The sequence below is a fragment of the Scyliorhinus canicula genome, chromosome 23 (genome assembly GCF_902713615.1).
Source record: "Scyliorhinus canicula chromosome 23, sScyCan1.1, whole genome shotgun sequence".
In the NCBI taxonomy this organism is placed as follows: Eukaryota; Metazoa; Chordata; class Chondrichthyes; order Carcharhiniformes; family Scyliorhinidae; genus Scyliorhinus; species Scyliorhinus canicula.
The window spans coordinates 15788376-15809604 of record NC_052168.1 but is presented as its reverse complement, the minus strand read 5'-3'; the positions used below and the strand labels follow the sequence as shown (position 1 = coordinate 15809604).

Sequence of the window (21229 nt, the reverse complement as noted above, 5' to 3'; positions counted from 1 at the left end):
TTCCCTCTTGTACCGAGTACAATTATTGTGTTTCAGTTACATGTTACCTGTGCAGCTGAATAATATATATATTCTGCTCCGTGCTATGTTAAGGTCCTTCTCTCTTCGGTCCTTCTCTCTTCAGTTTGAAGGATATTCGGATGAACAATCAATTCTGAAGAGGATGATCCTGCCTGTTCAACCACCTCGATTTCTTTGAAGAAACTATGTCATCAGTGAATTATGGAAAGTGTATAATTATGTGTCTAGACTACATAAAATGCTAATAAATTCCAGGTAACCCCGTCGATTGAGTAAGAAACTGGCTGACTGATCGTTAACAAATACTGGTGGAGGAATTATATCTTGGGATGGGGGGGGGGGGGGGGTGCATTTTGGGACTGTTGGGGTCACGGTTCCTAACTTCCACAAATTATTTTTTAAAATTGAGTGGCCAATTATTTTTCTTTTCCAATTAAGGGGCAATTTAGCGTGGCCAATCCACCTAACCAGCACATCTTCGGGTTGTGGGGGTGAAACCCACGCGGACATGGGGAGAATGTGCAAACTCCACACGGACAGTGATCCAGGGCCGGGATTCGAACCCTGGTCCTCAGCGCCGCAGTCCCCGTGCTAACCACTGCACCACCTTATAATTTACACAAATGACGTAGATTCCAGAATTCAATGCAAAGTCTTCAAATTTGCAGTCGGTGTCATTCTCGGAGGGCCAGTTGTAATTTTGATCTGCCTCCAGATCTAATGTGTGGGCAGAACAGTGGCATGTGACATTTAATTGCATAAGTGTTCAAAGTCAGGCAGGGAGAATGAGCAATGCACTTGCCCCAATTTTGTTGAAATAATGTGGATGAAATTAAAGAGACTTGGGTTATTTGGAGGCGAAATACAAAACATTGTCTAACTTGTGCAGAACTGCAAGACTAAAACAGTAGAATACAAGTTGGAGGAAGTTATGGTCACACTGTTATAGTGGCCTAATGAGTCAGCAGCTGCCACACTAATAGCTGCCAAGATATGCAGATGATATTAATAAAATGGGGGAACGCAGATAAGAGCCAAGAGGCTGATCCTTACTGAGTGATGAGACTAGACTGGAGAGTTTTGGACCTGGAAATGAGTCCTCCAAGAAGTGATGTGGTATGTTAGATACGGTAATCCGGAATACTATATCCCATTAATATATAAACATGGATCACGTGATGCAAGCGCAGGTATAGCAGTGTTTCCACGGCGCTACTCATCTTTTAATCCTCTCATTTATGGTGCTCAAACGGCCCATACTTTCCTAACTTTCCTAAACCAGGAGTGAATACTCCACATTATGTCCCTGGAAGATTTCTGGCTCAGCGCTGGTGACAAAATGCCAAAGAATCCTAAGAAAATTGTCGACTAAAGAGAGCTGTCAGAAGCAACAGAGATGGAGCCGACTCCTGAACATGGCGACTTGATTGCCGAATGGGCTCTTGATCCGGATATCTCAAAGGAATTGCAGCTCATGACTGCTGATATTATTAAATTTGTTGACGATAAACTCAGCATATTGGTGCAGAATATCAGTGCTCATCAGATTGAATACTAGTAAGAGGCTCGATGAACAAGAGAAGAGAATCCTTACTGTTGAAAATGCAACTCCATGGTTGAGAAAGTGAAAACTCCACGGTTGAGAACGTGAAAACTCCACACACACACACACCCATGATGGGAATTGAACGTGGGTCCCTGGCGCTGTGAGGCAGCAGTGCAATGCTTGGAAAATGGGCTACATGGTATGTCAGAATTTCTGGAGAACTGAGGCTGGAGGGAAAATGTCCAGGTCATCCAGATGAGTGGAGCGTATATTCCCCATCAAATTCTTTGAGAGTTAGGGCAGCACGGTGGCCAAGTGGTTAGCATAACCGCCTCACGGCGCTGAGGTCCCAGGTTCGATCCCGGCTCTGGGTCACTGTCTGTGTGGAGTTTGCACATTCTCCCCGTGTCTGCGTGGGTTTCGCCCCCACAACCCAAAAATGTGCAGAGTAGGTGGATTGGCCACGCTAAAATTGCCCCTTAATTGGAAATAATAATTGGGTAATCTAAATTTATATATAAAAAAAAAATTCTTTGAGAGTTGGCTACCATGTTTTCATAAATTGAATGCGAAAGCTGCACGGATTAAGTTAGAAAGGGCACATTGCTCCTCAGCCTCGACAGGATACAATCAGCGTCCTTGGCCTGTAACTGTGTTTTTGTAACTTTGGAGATCACCAAATTGGAAGAGGCGAAGCTTAATGGGGCCCTGCTCTGAGAGGCCAAAGGTCTCCTTATCCCAAGATTTCTAGGCGATGATGCAACAAAAACGCAGAGGCTTGGATGAAGTTGGAGAACAGTTCAAGGATGTTTGAATGCATTAAGCCCTGCTTTATCTTGCTACACAAAGGGCAACATCTGGCAACTCTGTAAAGACCTTCAACAATCCGGCTGAATTCTTAGCCTTTGTGAACTTGGTGGAAGATAATAATCTGGAGTAACAATCTGCAGTTCACAGTGAACTCTGGACTGTACCCCTTAAAATTGTAATTCCTTCCTCAGGGGTGACACTATGACACAGTGGCTAGCACTGCTACCTCACAGCGCCAGGGACTGGGTTCAATTTCCATTTCCATGTGTGGAGTTATTGCAATTTGTATCTCAACTAAACATTTCTGTTATGAGTTGGTGAGTAGATTTAACCTTTTCTCTGGTTATAAAAATAATTTAACGAAGTCTATGAGGCTATGCCTTTAGGAAGGCTTAGAGGGAGACCTCCTTCCTTTGATTTCCCATTTAGGTAGACCCCCTCAGGGGTTTACTGTTCCGGATATTTTGGTTGTCCCCTCCTTCAGATATTTATATCTCACTACTGTCTTCCTGGTGGGAAACATTTCCTGATATCCACGAAACCAAATCAATTAGTCAGCAAGTTTTATGACTCTTTATTCTAGATTCTGTGTGCATATTCAAGAAACCGTGCTTTTTTTGGAAGGGGGGGGGGGGGGGTGGAAGAGAGGAAGAGAGATTTTGCAGTGAATATTGAGGAAGAGACTTGGTAATGAATGGGGAAAATGCCAATAGAATCTGTCTGTAATAGAATAAAGGAGACTCAGGTTAAAATATTACACCGTCTGCATAGCACGCCAAGCTTAAGACACAGGTTTAACCCCTCCATATCCTTGGTGAGCCAAAAATGCATGTCGAGGGAGATTATATACATTGTGTTTGATCCTGCGTCAAAATTAAAACCTACTGGTTTGACGTACTTGAGTTTGAGAAGATATTCAGTACGGTAAGTTTCAGGTATCTTAAAGAGTATCTTGGGATACCGAATTGTTGACTTTGCTACTTAAAAGATAACTAGGAAGAACTACTAAACGTGCTGCCCAAACTACATATACCTCTGACCCTCCAGATATTGAATTCATGGTCATAAGACCTAGTGGGAAATTCAGGTTATCCTGAATGGGAGAGAGCAGAAGTTAATTTTGATCTCCCTTTTATTGCCTAATTCTGGAACCCCTAGATTATTGGTGCTAATGGAAAAAGCCTGTATAATATCCTAACTCTTGCAGTACAGAAGAACATCCTTTGCTCCTTTGCTCCTGGGTTAGCAATAAATCTCCTTCAATTCAAAATTGGCATAATATTAGCATAGGAACTTCTAACTTGCACACTCTGTTCTAAATTTGATGCTTTCTGAAAAGAATGGGACTTCTCTATCTCAAATATATAGGTTCTGTTATGTCTGACTTCTACATAAATTAAGTAGCACCGCCGTGAACCTGCCCTGGCTGAGGTCAGCTAAAGTAGTGCATAATGGATTCCTACCTCCATGGAACTATATGGCCTAGTTCTACAATGGTAAAAACACGAAACCATTTGAGAAACTCCTTTATCCCTTGAGTGTTCTTGAACAATTAATTCTCTTCTCTTAACAAACATATATTCTATTTTACAAGGTTTATTTTCCTTTTTAACTCTTATCTTCTATTCAAATGAAGCTCTTTCTTTGAAGTTGCCTGGAGCAATTGTAAGCTTTACATTCTTATTACTATTGTTAATTTATTCAGTTTAACTGACTAAATTTGTGCTAGAAAGATATCTTGAATCTTGAACGGAAAAGGAACATCTTTAGACACAATTTTTATTCTCTAGAGCTTGCCATGCATACTAAGGATTGACTTCTGGACTTACACCATGCTTGGTATAATGCTTGCTTTGATTTGAAGTCCTAATTGAAACAAGTGAGTTGGAATAGGATTTTTTTAAAAATAATATTGTTTGGCGGTTAACTTAAAAAAATACTGAAAAGACGTTAAAAGAAGTTGAATTTAAATATTTAAAATTTATTGTCACTTGCCTTGTGCAGCAGAAATCCAAGGTAAGTGATTCATTTTAACAAGAAAAGTGGAAAGGAAGAAGATGATATCAATAAGCGCAACAATGAAGCCGCGCTGTTGAGGAAGATGGCCTTATCCAGTCTGGCCTATATATGGCTCGGTGCTGCCACAGTGTGGCTGACTCTGCTACCTCTGAAGTTGTCTAGTAAACTCCTCCTTGCATTTATATAGTTTCCTTATATGTGTCAAGGAGGCGCAGTGGAACTTTATCAAAAAAACTGACAAGCCATAGAACTATTTAGAGAGGCGACTAAAAGCTATATCAGTGTTCGATTTGAGGAGTGTCTTGCAGTAGAAGAGAGAACTTTACGGAAGAAAATTCAGAGCCAAGGGCTTAGACAGCTGAAGACATTGACTGCCAGTAGTGGTAGGACAATGGAAATGCAAGGTGAAGAATTGGAAGAATGCAGAGATCTTGATGGATTGTAGGTTGGAATATGCCACTAGCAGCAATTCGAGAAGCTAACCCACTAACCACCACCTCAGCATCTAAGGATTGACATTACATTATGGCGTTGCCAGTGATGCTCCCATTGTGAGCAGGCATTTTTAAGAAGTTCAGGCCATGTGTTAAAGCTGAGAATATGACGCATCTCCTCGTGGCTAGCATATGGAACTGCAGGCAACCATAAACTTTTTAATATTGTATAAAATGCCAACTTTTGTGCATTGCAAGTTTTGCGACTGGCAAAAACATTGCCCAAAACCTGACTGACTGCATTAGCTTGGGAAAGTCTCATTATAATGCTACTCGTAGTCATTGCAGACACCATTAACATTGAAAACTGCAGAGGGAACCATTTGACTAATGATTTTTCAAAAATGTTTTAAATACATGTACCACGTAAGTAATGTAACATTATTTAATAACAAGTAAAGGCCCTGAAGCCTGATCAGAGTCTGCTGAAACATTGTAAATTTAAAATCTCCATGTGTAACTACATTTAAAATTCTCTGCGCCAGCCTTTCAGGGTCGAAGAAACGTTACCAAAGTTTTACTTGACAGGCAAGTTAAATGGATATCTGGCAGATTTATCAAAGTTGTATTTTTAAGTTTTGGGATTACACAGATTTCCAGTTTTCGATACTTTGATACAGAGCCGTGGAAAATTAAATTGGTCAATATTCAGGACAATAATATTTAATACAAATGTATGGGAGAGACGAGTCAGGCAGGAAATCCAACGGCTGGGGAAGATGGCATAGTTTGTGTAAGCCATGTTGGCTGGGGTTTGTTCCGGGGGGGGAGGGGTTGGTTCTATTTTTGTTCTTGTTGAAATTTGATGTTTAAAATTGTTAAAATTATAAATGCCTCAATAAAATATTTTCTGAAAAAATCATTTCATACAAACAAGTGGGAGCGGGGGAAGAGGACCCAGAGGCAGTAACCACCACGTAGAAGGGCCATCTTGACAGCATCATAAAGGAAGCCATTCAAGCAGGGAGAGTTAATAAGAATGTGGCGGAAGACTGTGTTGCCTCCCTTTGTACCAAGGCAGGCCTTCGACTCTGGGCCGGAGGGGAATTTGCAGTTTGGGAGTGGGGGGGAGGTTCCAGTGGCCTTTGTGGCTACCAACTACATAGGTAGCACGAGAAAAGTATGTTTGAGGGAATATGAGCAGCCATGGGCTAAGTTTTAAAAAGCAGATCCTCAAAGGTTATAATCTCTGGATTACTACCTTCATCATGAGCAAATTGGGGTAGGGTAAATCCGATTAAAATTAAATGTGTGGCTCAAATATTTGTGTTGCAGAAATGGGTTTCAATTCATGGGGCACTGGCACCAATACTGGGGAATTTGGGGCTGTACCATTGAGACAGCATTCACTTGAACTGTGCAAAGACAAGTGTTGTGGCAAGTCATATAACTAGGGTGGTAGAGAGGGCTTTAAACTAAATAGTGCGGGCATAGGGTCAAGTTTGAGAAGCTCTGATGAGTAGGGAAAATAAGGCAAAAGAGCAAGATCACAATACAAGAAATGGTGATCAGAGCGTGGCAGGAAGGGACAGTCTTCAATCGCAAAACTGCACCAGCAGATAAGGCTAGAGGTTACAAAAAAGTAAGACCAAACTAAAGGTTCTATATTAGAGTATATATAGCATTTGTAACAATACAGATTAATTGACAGCACAAAAATAAATAAATATATGATCTGATGGCCAGAGCAGAGACATGGCTGTAGGATGACAGACTGGGATCTGAATATTCAAAGATGCATGTCATTTAGGAAGGACAGGAAGAAAGGGGCAGCTCTGTTAATTAAGGATGACATGGGTGCCATGAAGAGAGATGACCTTGGGTTCTTGAGATGAAGATGTAGAGATGAAGAAATAGTAAAAGGAATGCAGTCACTTGTGATTTGAAGGCCCTCAACAGTAACTACACTTTAGAATGGAGTATAAAGGAAGAAATAATGGGTGTTTGTGAGAAAGGTATAGTGATAATCATGGGCAGTTGTAATTACATATAGTTTGGACAAAACAGATGGCAACGGCAGCCTGGATGCTGAGATGTATTATTTTGGGGAGTATCTTGGAGAGGCACATTTAAGCGGCAATCGGGGAGCAGGCTGTTCTACATCAGGTAAAGAACAAGGAAACCAGATTAATTAATTACCTCGTAGCAAAGGTGCCCTTGGGTATTAGTGATCATAACATGATGAATTTAACATTCAGTTTGAGGGAAAAGGGAGTGGATCTAAGAATGGTGCTATGGTCCTTGGCCAGATTCCCCACTCCCCCAATTTGTTATGATCCGGTTGGGCACCAAGAGCAGTTTATTTAAAGCAAACCAAGTTTGATACTCGGGTCACTTAATATACAAGATTCCATGGGTTTCTAACAAACGCAAATAAATTTTGCTACACAAGCTCAGGAAGATCAAACCATTTGCGATGGATGAGGAGCTGAAGAGGGTGGCGGAGGTCAATCAGAAGCTCAGAGCCAAGGTGGAGGACCTGAAGAATAGCTCGAGGACACAATTTGAGAATCGTGGGTGGAGGGCCTGAGGCTGACCAAGTATTTTGCGAACCTGTTCGCCAAGTTGGTGGGGAAAAGGAAGAGTGCTCCCTCTGAGCTGGACAGAGCACATCGGTAGCTCCGGTCGAAGCCTAGGGTGGTCATAGTCTATTTCCACAGCGGTTTTGAGCTGGGCGAAGCAGAAGCGAGACGTGAAGTGGGAAGGCGTGACATACGTACACACCAAGATCTGATAGCGGATTTGGCGAGAAGGCGCCCGCCTTGGTCTTTGGACAAGTGAAGCAGCATTATACAGCAGCGGGATACGGTTCGGGGTGGTCTACTCTGCGAAGCTGAGAGTGACCCACAACTCAAAGGACTTTTTATTTTGAGACTGCGGAGATGTTTGTCACGGCTGAAGGATTGGGACTGATGAGTGTTGGGATCTGAACTTTGATCGGGTGGACTGGGAATGTTTTTTCTGAGCTTTTTCCTGATTTATTTTTTCAGTCTGGGGGGGGGGGGGTGTTCTTCTTATGGATGTATTTTTTCCCTCTGTTTAGAGGATGTGGTCTCCCCACTCTTGCAGTATGGCTGGAGGGGGGGGGGGGGGGGGGAGATTGGAGTTGGTGGGGGGAGGGGCGGTTTGGGCATACGGGGTGGGTTGCTGAAGGTGTTGGAGGGGGGGGGGGGCTCTGGCAGGGGTTACCGTGCTAGCAAACAAAGGTTGACTAGTGAGCGGGAGTGTAGTGGGAGCTGCAGTCTTTGGAGCCTGACCGAAAAGATTTTGATGGAACTGCCAGGTGTGAATAGTGGGGGTGGGGGAGAGGACCAATACTCGGTGAGGTGTTTGCAAGAGGAAGGGGATGGGGGGGGAAGTGACTGATACTGGGTGAGGTGTTTGCAGGGGAAATGGATGGGGGGGAAGTGACTGATACTGGGTGAGGTGTTTGCAGGGGAAATGGATGGGGGGGGGGGGGGGGGGAAGGGGACCGATACTGGGTAAGGGGATCGATACTGGGTGAGGTGTTTGCAAGAGGAAGTGGATGGGGGGGGAGGGACTGATACTGAGTGAGGTGTTTGCAAGGGGAAGTGGATGGGAGGATTATGGGAAGTTGGGATCAATGGTAATATCAGAATGGTGGAGTGGCTCTGGCTGGCTGGGTGGGGCCTGGGGTAATGGTGATGGGGGGGCGGGGAATAGAGTAACCTCCGGTCAGAATGGTGATATGTAACGGCAGGAGGTTGGGGACCAGTGAAGAGAGCAAAAGTTTTTGCACATTTGAAGAGCTTAAAAGCCGATGTGATGCTGCAAGAGACCCATCTGAGGATGAAGGACCAGATGAGGCTTGGGTTGGGTGAGCCCCCCAATGGACGTGGACCTGAAGAAGGGGTTGACTCAGAAGTCGAGGTGGAGAAATTCAACTTCCGAAGACCTGCCCAGTCCCGGGACACCTGCACCCCAAGATACTCACTTTTCCCCAAATTCAAAAGTCGCCATTTCCTGTCACATGGGGAAATTGACCTGTGTGGATGGCTGACTGTGTTCAATATGACTAAATGGTTGAGGGAAATTGTGGATAAGTTGAAATTGCTTTTGATCAGTTTGCAGTGTCCAACCTCTGTTTAACAAACTTGAGCAACTTATTTTTGTTATTTCATGGGATGTGGGCATTGCTGGCAAGTCCAGCACTTTTTGCCGATCCCTGATTGCCTTTGAGAAGGTGATCATGAGCCATCTTCTCAAATTGGTGCACGTACACGCACAGGGTTGCTGGTAAGCAAGTTCCAGGATTTTGATCCTGTGACGGTGAAGGAATGGCAGTTTAGTTCCAAGTCAAGATGGTGTGTGGTTGATATGGGAACTTGCGGTTGGTGACGTTCCCTTACATCTGCTTCCCTTGTCCTTTCGGGGTAGCGATTATGGTTTAAAAGATGCTGTTGAAGGAGCCGCGAACAAGGGCTTAGGAGAAGAGCAGTAAAGGAAATGGGGGGGCCAAGCAAAACGGTGAAGTATTGTGGGCTGCGAGTGGAAGACTGCAACAAAAAAAAAGTGTTCTTTTCGGGATTAGTTACTGATGGTGCAGGCAGCTACCTGCGACATCGCTGGCAGTGACATCACGGGCATTGCAGCTTCATGTGTGTTGAGTGTGCCCTCTGCAGTTGCAATGTCAGCAAATACAACCTTTCCTTTGGGCAGTCCTGGGCAGAGGATATGAAGTCCTACTTTGCTTTTCTTAGCCACAGACCAGATATCAATCCCAGAATTTAAGTGGATGGGGGGAGGGACCGATACTGGGTGATGTGTTTGCAAGGGGAGATTGGAGGAGGGACCGATACTGGGTGAGGTGTTTGCAAGGGGAGATTGGAGGAGGGACTGATACTGGGTGAGGTGTTTGCAAGGGGAGGTGGATGGGAGGATTATGGGAGATGGGGATCAACGGTAACACAAGAATGGTGGAGGGGCTGTGGCCGGATGGGTGGGGCCTAGGGTAATGGTGATGGGGGGAATAGAGTAACCTCCGGTCAGAATGGTGATTTGGAACGGCAGGAGATTGAGGACCAGAGAAGAGAGCAGTTTTTGCACATTTAAAGAGCTTAAAAGCCGATGTGATGCTGCAAGAGACCCATCTGAGGATGAAGAATGAGGATGAAGGTTAGAGCCGTTTATGAACTACTCAACTGCAACAATGAAATTATACAGACGCTAACCACATGTGAAAGTCGGTTTTCTTTTGTGATATATTTCCGACACTAAAAACGGCATTGCGGAGAAAAATTAACCTATTTCTTCATCATCTATAATGACCTGAGAAGTCTGTTCAGTCTGCAGAAGGAATTGGACAAAATATGAATTGGAACAGTTTTGAATTGATGAATCAGAAGGACAGCGAAACAATTGGCCACATCCAATCCTGCTGACTGGATATCCCTGCTATCTTAAGACAGATGAGTTGGATTTCTTATGTTAGGGAACGGGAAGTCTCCGACCTGCCTGGCCAATAATTTGGGTTCTCGAGTTTCATTTTTATATTTCAGTGGAGGAGGGTTGATACTTGAAAATTTCCTTCCCTGGTTGAACTTCCTTCTAATACTTTTTAATTTTGTGCGTGCACAGAAGGAGGTGACTTCTAAAAGGAAGCATGCACAGAAGGAGGTGACTTCTAAAAGGAAACCAATCCGAACTGTACCATCGTTGATGGTCTGTAAATCTGAAATTGTCATGAGGAATATTTTGCATAGTCTGAAGTTAATTTTACTGAAACATTTAATTAGTCGACATGAAATGTGTAGCCCAATGTATGGTAGCTATAGGGAATGAGTTGGAACAGTTTTGAATTGATGAATCAGAAGGACAGCGAACCAAGGCGGCTTGGAAAACCAATGGACTGGCACCAGAAAACGAGCCATGAAAGCATCTGGATTGTTGTGAAATGTCAACAGCTTCACCAATGTCTTTTGTTGGAATGTGGGGGGTGTGGATGAGTGGGATGGAGCGAACTTGCACCTTCCTGAGATGTCTTCGTGTTGGTATCCTCTTCCCTTCCTTATCTGGCCTGCCATGTGACTCCTACATTAAGTGGCCCCTTAATTGCTTTTGAAGTAGGTTAGCAAACCTCTTCATTGTCACCAGTCAATGAAGTTTAGCAAGAAGAATGGCTTATCCAACACAGTCCTGGGGGCACCATAACCATGAGGAGTGCAGTGATTCAAAGAGAAGAGCCAACCCAGCTCCTTCTTTATAATTTTTATTAGTCACCACTAGGCTTACATTAACACTGCAATGACATTACTGTGAAAATCCCCTAGTCACCACACTCCGGCTCCTCTTCGGGTATACCGAGAGAGAATTCAGAATATCCAATTCACCTAACAGCATGTCTTTCGGGACTTGTGGGAGGAAACCGGAGCACCTGCAGGAAACCCACCCAGACACTGGGAGAATGTGCAGACTCCGCACAGACAATGACCCAAGCCAGGAATCGAACCCGGGTCCCTGGAGCTGTGAAGCAATAGTGCTAAGTAACCACTGTGCTACCGTGCCGCCCAGTGAGCAGCCACAGATGTTTTTACATTCCAATATCAAGTTTAAAGTGTACATTGTTAATACCACAACACAATGTAAATAATTGCAGCAGTTTGCAGAATACGCAAGTAAATTCATACCTCAACAAAAGGGAATTCAAATTGCTTTATTTTCTTTCTGTCATTACTATCCCGTATCTTGTTTTTATTACTGTGACCTATAGATCAGGTTTTGTTGCTCGTGGTATGTTAAGAGTTTGATATGAAAGTAAAGAGGTGAATTTAAATATGCATAAATATTGTTGAAACAGAAAATTTTGAGTTGCCTTCAGTACATAGAGATGCGTGTTGATTCAACCCAAATGTATGCAGCATTTATTTATGTCAAAAATATTATTCTAGTAGCGGTCACTAACTAGGTTAAACCCGTTTTGTTAGTTGATTCTAAATCATGTGGACTTTAATTTGGAAATTTTAAAGTCTGATTCATTATACTGAGATTCTTTTGCCTTTTAAGCATTAGCTGACTATAAGGTTGCACTAAGTTCAAAGCAATCGTGGTGAATGCTAGGAAAGTACTTTGGAAAATCGCTATACTGGACAGGTCTAAGTATGCTGGGGATTTTTATTTATCCTGCCAAAAGTAACTAAATGGTGTGCAGTTATTGATTTTAATTGCCTGACCTGTTGAGTTTGCTAGGTGAGTCTTGTCTCATGGTTCTTTCCTTTTAATTTTCTTGCTTTCAGGAATTCTGAGATGGATACTAGTGAAGACCTTCCAAAAAAAGTCTTCAAAGCCAGAAAAACGATGCGTGCAAGTGACCGACAGCAGCTAGAGGCTATCTATAAAAGCAGAGGGGAACTTTTAAAATCCAATGAAGAGACCAAAACAAAACTGTGTAACGGTAGACATGAAAATGGAGATTGTGACAGCAAAGCCTCACTAAATACTAACTGTATGGACGATGCTGATATTGATAGTATTAATGATGTGAGGCTGGGGCCCGAGGAACTGCAAGGCAACTCCATTGATGAACTTAGTATTACACAAACACCACCTGAACTAAACTTTGCTGAGAAATGTCTTAATGAAAATAAGGATTTAACCTCACAAGATGAAAAAATGGACCCAACACCCCCAATTGCTAAAGATGAACAGATTTCTGCTGGGAGCACAGAAAAACAAAGTTTGGTAGATGTTGAGAGCAAAAGAGATGACACTGTGGAATCAGAGTCTGTTGAGTTGAAGCAGGATTCTTTAATTGCAGATAAATCATGTTCTGATTCCCAGGACCTTTCAGATAAGGAAAGACCACCTTCTGTTGGTGACAGCAGAAGTCAAGAAATACCAGATGAAAGTAGCCTTAAGTTACAGTCTTCCTCTTCCTCTGTGAGAGAAAAGGAAGACCATGAAAGTTCATTAGACATTAGTGAAGAGGTAATAACAAGTAGCATAGAATCTGTGCAGGAGAAAAATGATTGTGAAAGCTCTAAGATGGAGTCTGCAGAGACTGAAAGTGATATTGCAACTAAGGACAAATTAAGTGAAAACAAATCAGCTGAGAACAACCAACTGGAAATTGAAGAAATAATCCCCATTTTGGAGAAATTGGCCCCAGAGAAGGACAATGAATTATCCTGTGACCAAGGAACTGTTCCTGCAGTGGATTCCCCAGCACCAAAGGACAGTCCATCAAAAAGCTTGCAGGAGGAACAGATGGATACATCTCCATGCAGTTCTCCAACAAAAGAGGAGTGCAACGGCAATTTGCCAGAGGAAGCATTTCTCGTTCTATCAGATGAGGATGAGCCAATAATGGAGGATAAAACAGAAAGTGAAGAGCTGGTACCAAAAACCGATGATCCAGGTATGCTTGCTTGCTGTCGTGTCACATTGTCTTTTGTTGAAAATATTTTGGATGTGATTTGATGCTAAATTTAAAGGGGCTGTTTGTTCCTTCGCATGTTTAGACCTGTTTTCATCAGTTATAAATGTCCTGTTTTTTTTAAAAACGCACAGTTTCAGTTCAGTTATGAGTGGCAACATCCCCATTTGGCTGGAAGAATGGTGGCATGCAGATGTGTGAATTTCGCTTCGCATTACAGGTGTGGATATTTGAGGTTGTGTATTGTTAGAGCAGATTAGAAACTATTTTACTCCCAAGTGATGTGAATGGTTTGGGCGCGGCAAAGCCCTGAACACCGACGCCACGTTGAGTCGGGGCCGGCGTGCTAAAGAAGCCCCCCCGCGGGAGGGGGGAGCACCCATTTGGCATCCACGAAAGGAGGCTGGAGCGACGTGAACCGCTCCAGTGCCGTGCTGGCCCTCTGGGGGGGGGGGGGGGGGGCAGGCAGAGTAGGTCGTACCCGTGCCCGGTTCACGCCGTCGTGAAATGCGACTGCGTTCACGATGGCGTGAACACTTGGGCTCCATATTGGAGAATCTCCCCTCACGAGTAACAGAAAAGACTGAAAAAGTGGCTCTATAAAATAGCAACAACAACTTGCAATTGAAATAGCACCTTTTAATATAGAAAATGAACAATGGTGTTTCAAAGGTGGAATAAGACAAAAAAAGGGGTGGGGGCTAGATGACTGAAGGAAGGCCTCCCAATAGGGGAAGGGAAAATTTACAAGTTACCAGCCATAAATAAAGCCTGTGAATCATTTTATCGATTAAAAGTCTGATAATTTTGGGGAAATTAAACACGTGTGTGACCATTAATTGGTCTTGCAACTGACTACAAATTCTTTTGGGAGAAATAAAGGAGGGTGTCAGTAATTTTGGTGTATGTGCTTTTTGCTGTTGATTTTGCCCTCAGCAATATGTAATGCCTTGTTTTGGGCATCTATTCCGTTATGTCATTAGTGGCACCCAAGTTTTCTAAAGCCTTGGCTGGTTGATCTTCATAACTTTTGTATTGGTCCACTGAAGCTTGCCTATTCATGGTTAGCTCTTTTAGTCTTCAGTTTTAAAACATTAATCTGAATCTTCCCTAATAACTGAGCACCATAATGCCACTCTTCAAGTATTGCACAACATTATATGGAGCATAAAATCTGAACCCTGTCTCAGCAGTTAAACACATCGCTCGGTTTAGACCTGGATTATGGAGGGAAAGATCAGCCTGCCACTCGTGTAGCTATCTAGCTCCAGCTGGAAAATACAAGTGAGGACAGGATTAGCCTCACGGTGAGCAACTCGGGTGAATAGTTTGATGGCTGCTGTTGCAGTTGGAAAAATACTGGCTGACCACTTGGACCAGGTGGCCTGGAAGTGCTTGTAGCTGTGACACCTCATCCCCTCCATGGTTCACTTTGGAGAAGAGTGACGAAGAGTGTAACAAAATATGAAGTTATGCAATGGGAAAGGGGGAGCTTGCCCATCGAGCCTCATTCCTCCCACAAGGTATAATCGAGCTTCAGGATCAAAAACATTTCAAATTTTGGATAAGGTCTGACTAAGGCGATTCAGTTGATGGGAGACAGTCCTGACTGCAAAAGTGCCCAGGATCAGTTCTTCTGTTGCAGTGGTTTTTGGTTCTTTGCTTCCGTAGAATTATGTTTCATCTCTTATGGATGAGAACTAAACAGAATGGGTGCAGGTAACCTGACTGATTATCACTCTGCATCTGTCATTGTGACTGTGTGTTGACTATGATGCACACAGTGCATGCACACACAGGATTGGTCACAAGGCTGCTCAATAGCCAAATTTAGGAACCATCTTCGAATAAGGCACAGGGAGACCGAAATAAACATACAGTAAACAATATTTACAACAATTTTATACAGGTAGGACCTCACCAGGTATTCTCTCCTGTTGGTCGGATCAAGATTGGCCGACCTTTTTATACAAGTAACGGTAAGCTACCTCACTCGTACTCCTCAAGGATCATTCATCCCCACACTGTATGTCCCGTGCAGGTTATTAGATCCTGTCGAATGGTGATGATGATGAGAAAATGACAAAGTTGCAAAACAATCATTGACCAGAAGTAATAGAAGAAACTGGTCCAGCACTTGCAGCACTCGGGTGGCGAAGACGTTTCGGCTCCAGCAGATCGCCGTCAAGTGGAGGAGTAGATCGGCTGGTGTGTACTGTGCCGGCAAACAACGTTTTTGTCTAGACCACCTGGGCTGATTGTCGGCCGAGGGCAGCAGGACCACGACCTCCACTTCAGAAACCTCAGAGTTTGGGCCTCCATGTCGGAATCTGAGGACAGGGTGTTAGGCATTTCCGTGTCGTGAGAAAATGAAGGTTTCACAGCAGGACGTACCAGGAATGGAACCGGAGGATCTGAAAAAGAGCTCGTTTGCAGTACCGGATGAAGAAGAAACCGCCAAGAGCGGATAAGATCCAGGTGTCACTGCATGAGCTGGTAAGATACCGGACCTGATTGAAGAGAGCCAGTGAGTGCCTTTGGCAAAGTTATGAACATAGACCGCATTGTCAAATGCGAGGCTTCACAAAGAGCTTGATGTCGAGCAGTGCCACTCCCATGCAATTTTTGGCTATGGCGCACCTTAGTGCCAATGTTCGGCACCAGTAAATACAGTCACGTCCGAAGCCATCGACCCATTAACAGCTCTGAAGGGGCCACACCGATCACCACGTGAGGAGTGGTCCTGGACAAAAAACGGAATCTCGCCAGCCAGGTATCCGTCGAGCTCACCATCTGCTTCTTCAGTCCCATTTTCACTGTCTGTATGGCTCTCTCAGTTAGACCAGTCAATGCTGGATGATGGGGCAGTGCGGACATGGAATCCTAGAATTTACAGTGCAGAAGGAGGCCCATCCAGTCTACACCGCCCCTGAAAGAGACCTTACCTAAGCCGAAAGGAAAACTGCTGGAAAATCTCAGCAAGTATGGCAGCATCTGTAGGGAGAGAAAAGAGCTAACGTTTCAAGTCCGGTGACTCTTTGTCAAAGCTAACAGACAGAAAGTGGGAAATATTTATACTGTGGAGTGAGAATGAAAGATGAGTCATAGCCACAGAAACCCAGGGAAACTGGGTGCTAATGGCCACAGATACCAAGGTGAAAGAGTGTTAATGGCAGTCCCCAGAGAGGACAAAAGATGTGAACGGTCAAACAGCAGGGAAACTAACATCAGCGGATGAACTGTAGGTGTGGGGGGAGGGAAAGGGGGAAGCAAAGAGGAGAAAGGTGCAGGAAAGGTGGATAAGATTGGGGGGGGGGGGGGGGAATTATATTAAGAAAGAAATGGTAAAAGACTGTTAAAACGAAATGAAAACAAATGGGTTGAGGTGGGGCTGATCATCTGAAGTTGTTGAATTTGATGTTCAGGCCGGAAGGCTGTAGTGTGCCTATCCCCATAACCCAGCAATCCCACCTAACATTTGGACACAACAGGGCAATTTAACGTGACCAATCCACCTAACCGGCACATCTTTGGACTGTGGGAGAAAACCGGATCACCCGGAGGAAACCCACTCAGACACTAGAAGAACATGCAGACCCCACACAGACAGTGATCCAAGCTGGGAATCGAGCTCGGGTCCCTGGCGCTGTGAAGCAACGATGCTAACCACTATGCTACCATGCCGCTCATAACGAATCCCATTGCGCTTTGCAAAAGTGGCAAACTCTTTGCTTGTAAACTAGACTCAATTATCCGTGACTAACACCTCGGATGTGACATAGAACGGGAAAAAAGTCTGCAGACGCTCTATGGCTGCTTCGGATGTGATGGATGTCATCCGGTGGACCTCTAGTTATGATTCGAAACATTGAGCCCAGAAAAGGACTGGCAAAATACGCATGAATGCGAGTCCAAGGACAACCCGGCCATTCCCAGGGATGTAAGGGCGTTGCCTTGGAAACTTCTGATATTCCTGGCAAACGGAGCAGTTCTGGGCCAATGGCCCGACAGCTGCATCAAACCCTGGCCACCGAACGTAGCTTCTGGCCAACATCTTCATCTTGGATACACCAGGATGCCACACATGAAGATCCTTCAAAACAAAAGCCTGCCCTTTTTTTCAGGGACTAACGACCCTCATGTCCTCCACAGTTATTTTTGAGAACTTGGAAGAAAATGCCTTCAACTCTCCTGGCAGCTGTTGCCACTGTTCACCATGCAATGCCCACCGATGCACCTAAGCCAGCACAGGGTTAGTCTGCGTCCATTGGCGGACACGAGACACAATCACAGGCGAAGCGTCCTTAAAATTGAAGACTGCGATGACTTTGTCTATCATGGGCAGGTCAGTAGCCACCGCTGGTGGGGAAAAAAGACTGAACGCTCCGCATTCAAAATTTGTGCCCCTGGTGCTCCTTTGCAGCTACAGCAATGCCCAGCACTGGATCCGTGCGGAAGCTATCGGGGGGACCATCTTGTCCTCACAAAAAGACCGAATAGCTATAGTCAGTTACGATGACAAAGTGGCGAGCGTAGACGTATTGATTAAAACATTTGACGCAAAAACCCACAGCCAGGTCTCCATCCTCAATATGCACAGAGTTCTTCTCGGATGTGTGTTGTGCTACCAAAACTGCTGCTCCGGCATCCAACTTCATCTGGAGCAAATATCCATTGCCCCGTACAGGAATATCAATTGGAGTAATGAAGGGAGCCGGCACATAATGGCGATAAATCTCGGCCTAATCCTCAGTCTCTTCTGTCCAGGTTGTCCAAATGCAAGGCCTTACCACTGGGTGCCTACCACGTCCAGGGCGCCGGTGACGTCTACTCTCTTGCCACTGGTGGCTCTGTCTGGCCTGATGTCTGCACATCATGCAGGGGGCAGAGTCCCTGTCATCGGACTCCTGGGACGACGTGCACCGCCGGACTCCTGGGACGACGTGCACCGCCGGACTCCTGGGACGACGTGCAGCGCCGGAATCCTGGGACGACGTGCAGCGCCGGAATCCTGGGACTACGTGCAGCGCCGGAATCCTGGGACGAGGACGGCGTGCAGCGCCGGAATCCTGGGACGAGGACGGCGTGCAGCGCCGGAATCCTGGGACGAGGACGGCGTGCAGCGCCGGAATCCTGGGACGAGGACGGCGTGCAGCGCCGGAATCCTGGGACGAGGACGGCGTGCAGCGCCGGAATCCTGGGACGAGGACGGCGTGCAGCGCCGGAATCCTGGGACGAGGACGGCGTGCAGCGCCGGAATCCTGGGACGAGGACGGCGTGCAGCGCCGGAATCCTGGGACGAGGACGGCGTGCAGCGCCGGAATCCTGGGACGAGGACGGCGTGCAGCGCCGGAATCCTGGGACGAGGACGGCGTGCAGCGCCGGAATCCTGGGACGAGGACGGCGTGCAGCGCCGGAATCCTGGGACGAGGACGGCGTGCAGCGCCGGAATCCTGGACATGTGACCCAAGGGGTTAGATTGAAATGCTGTCCCACCAACATGACAAACTGGTCGAACGTCATTGAGTCAGGCGCCGCTGGCAATGTGAGGCGCCGGATCATGAAACGTAGGCGCTCCGCAGACTTTGAACAATATTGCAGTTTGGCGCTCGTTTTCTGTGATATTGCTAAGAATCCTTACAGTGCAGAGGAACCATTCGGCCCATCAAATCTGCACTAACCCCGATGACTTCCGGTGGCTGCGATGACGTAGGAAGCCACACATTTGGGAGCTCCCGTTTTAAACGGACTTTTCGGCTCTTTTTAGAGTCCAAAACGGAAATTTTTCGACGTCTCCCGGTGTGGGAGGGTGTGCTGAATGACTTTCCCCGCAGTCCATGACTCGAATTCGGAGTGGAAAGGGGGGGAAAAAACGGTAGCAGCTTCCCAGAAAAAACGGGGGAAGGAATCCAAGATGGCAGCCGGAGGAGCTCCAGAGGAGTGGAGGCTGTGGGCCCAGGAGCAACAAGCTGCTCTCCTGCGCTGCTTCACAGACTTCAAGGCTGAGGTACTGAGCTCTCTGCACGTCAGTGTCCTAAAAAGTAAGTTGGGGGGGGGGGGGGTTGTTGGGTTACGGGTATAGGGTGGTTACGTGGGTTTGAGTAGGGTGATCATTGCCTGGCACAACATCGAGGGCCGAAGGGCCTGTTCTGTGCTGTACTGTTCTATAAACAAACAGAAGGCTGTCGGAGATTCAGACCACCCAGGGTGCTGCCATCAAGGAGTTGCAGACGCAGGCCACTGAACGAGAGGAGGAGGCCATGGTCCTCGTGAGTAAGGTGGAGGGGCACGAGGCACTCCACAAGAAGTGGCAGGAACGCTTTGAGGAGCTTGATCACCGCATGAGGCGGAAAAACCTGCGGATCTTGGGCCTTGCGGAGGGGCAGGAGGGGTCGGACCTGACAGCCTACGTGGCTATAATGCTGAACTCGCTAGTGGGGGCCGGGTCTTTCCATCTGCCCTTGGAGCTGGAGGGAGCGCACAGGGTGCTGGCCAGGAGGCCTAAGGAAAATGAACCCCCGCGTGCGGTGCTGGTGAGGTTCCACCGGTTCAGTGATCGGGAGTGTGTGCTGCGCTGGGCCAAGAAGGTGAAGAGCAGCAAGTGGGAGAATGGGGTAGTACGGATCTACCAGGATTGGAGTGTGGAGGTGGCTACGCGGCGGTCCGGATTTAATCGGACGAAAGAGGTGCTTTACAGGCAAAAGATAAAGTTCGGAATGTTGCAGCCCGCGCGCCTGTGGGTAACTTATTCGGACCGGCATTATTTTGATTCCCCGGAGGAGGCGTGGGCCTTCGTGCGGACGGAGAAACTGGACTTGAACTAGGGGTTGGGGGTTGCGGGGTCGGTTGTAATATTTTAGTGCTGGATTCTGCTGTTGCTGTGTTCTCTTTTTTTTGTACTTTTGCAATTTTGATATGGTTATTTACGGGGGTGTTGTTCTGCTATGTTTTTTTTTGCTGTGGGGCATTGTTTGAGTTGTGTATCTTGCGGGGAGGGTCGGGGGGGTTTGTTGTATTCTATGTCGGGTTGGGGGTATGGAGTGGGGCTGTTATTTGGGAGCTGCGTCAGAAGGGTGTGGTGGGGCAGTGCGAAAGCACGGGCTTTCCTCTGGTTTCCCGCGCTGGGGGGCGGAGATGGTGACGGGGGGAGGCGGGGCCTTAACTGGTTCTTCCCCGCGCTGGAGCAGTGCCTGGAGGAGGGATAGATTGGGGGATGATCCCACTTTGGGAGGGGTCGGGTTATTGGCGGGAGTTTCCGGGATCAGCAGAAGTTAGCTGACCCACGGAAGTACAATGGAGGACGGTTCGCGGCTGGGAGGGTTCCTAGCCTGGGGGGGAAGGGAGGGGGGGAAAGGGGAATACCGGGTTGCTGCTGGTAGGGTTAAGAAGGAGCTGGTGGGGGCTGGGGGGACAGAGGTGAGGTGTTGTCGCTATGGGGACTGGGTCGGGCAGGGGGTGCTGGCCTGGGGCGGGCAGTCGACGGGCTACGGCTAGTCGACGGGGGAGGGGGGCGGGACGCCCTCTGATCCGGTTGGTCACCTGGAATGCGAGAGGGTTGAATGGGCCGGTGAAGTGGTCGAGGGTACTGGCTCATCTGAAGGGGCTAAAGGCAGATGTGGCAATGCTTCAGGAGACCCACCTGAAGGTGGCGGACCAGGTCCGCCTGAGGAAGGGATGGGTGGGGCAGATTTTCCACTCTGGGTTGGATGTGAAGAACCGGGGAGTGGCGATTCTAGTGGGGAAAAATGTGTTGTTTGAGGCATCGGGGGTGGTGGCGGATAAGGGGGGTAGGTATGTTATGGTTAGGGGCAGGCTACAAGGAGAGAAGGTGGTACTGGCTAGTGTGTATGCCCCAAATTGGGACGATGCGGGCTTTGAGGCGTATGTTGGGACGGGTCCCGGATCTGGAGGCGGGAGGTCTGATCATGGGGGGGGGGGGGACTTTAA

The 21229-nt window shown here is 46.6% G+C and overlaps 1 protein-coding gene across 9 annotated transcripts in view; it reads left to right on the top strand.

Annotated features, from left to right (window-relative positions):
* The window catches only part of LOC119956569 (activating transcription factor 7-interacting protein 1-like), a 204871-nt gene that overhangs the window by 83274 nt on the left and 100368 nt on the right, over positions 1 to 21229 (top strand). For all 9 annotated transcript variants that reach the window (XM_038783877.1, XM_038783876.1, XM_038783880.1 and 6 more), the window contains one exon: positions 12144 to 13264. In XM_038783877.1, the coding sequence (XP_038639805.1) occupies positions 12154 to 13264 (1111 nt within the window). In that variant the 5' untranslated portion in view covers positions 12144 to 12153. Of the gene's footprint in view, positions 1 to 12143; positions 13265 to 21229 lie in introns of those variants that run through there.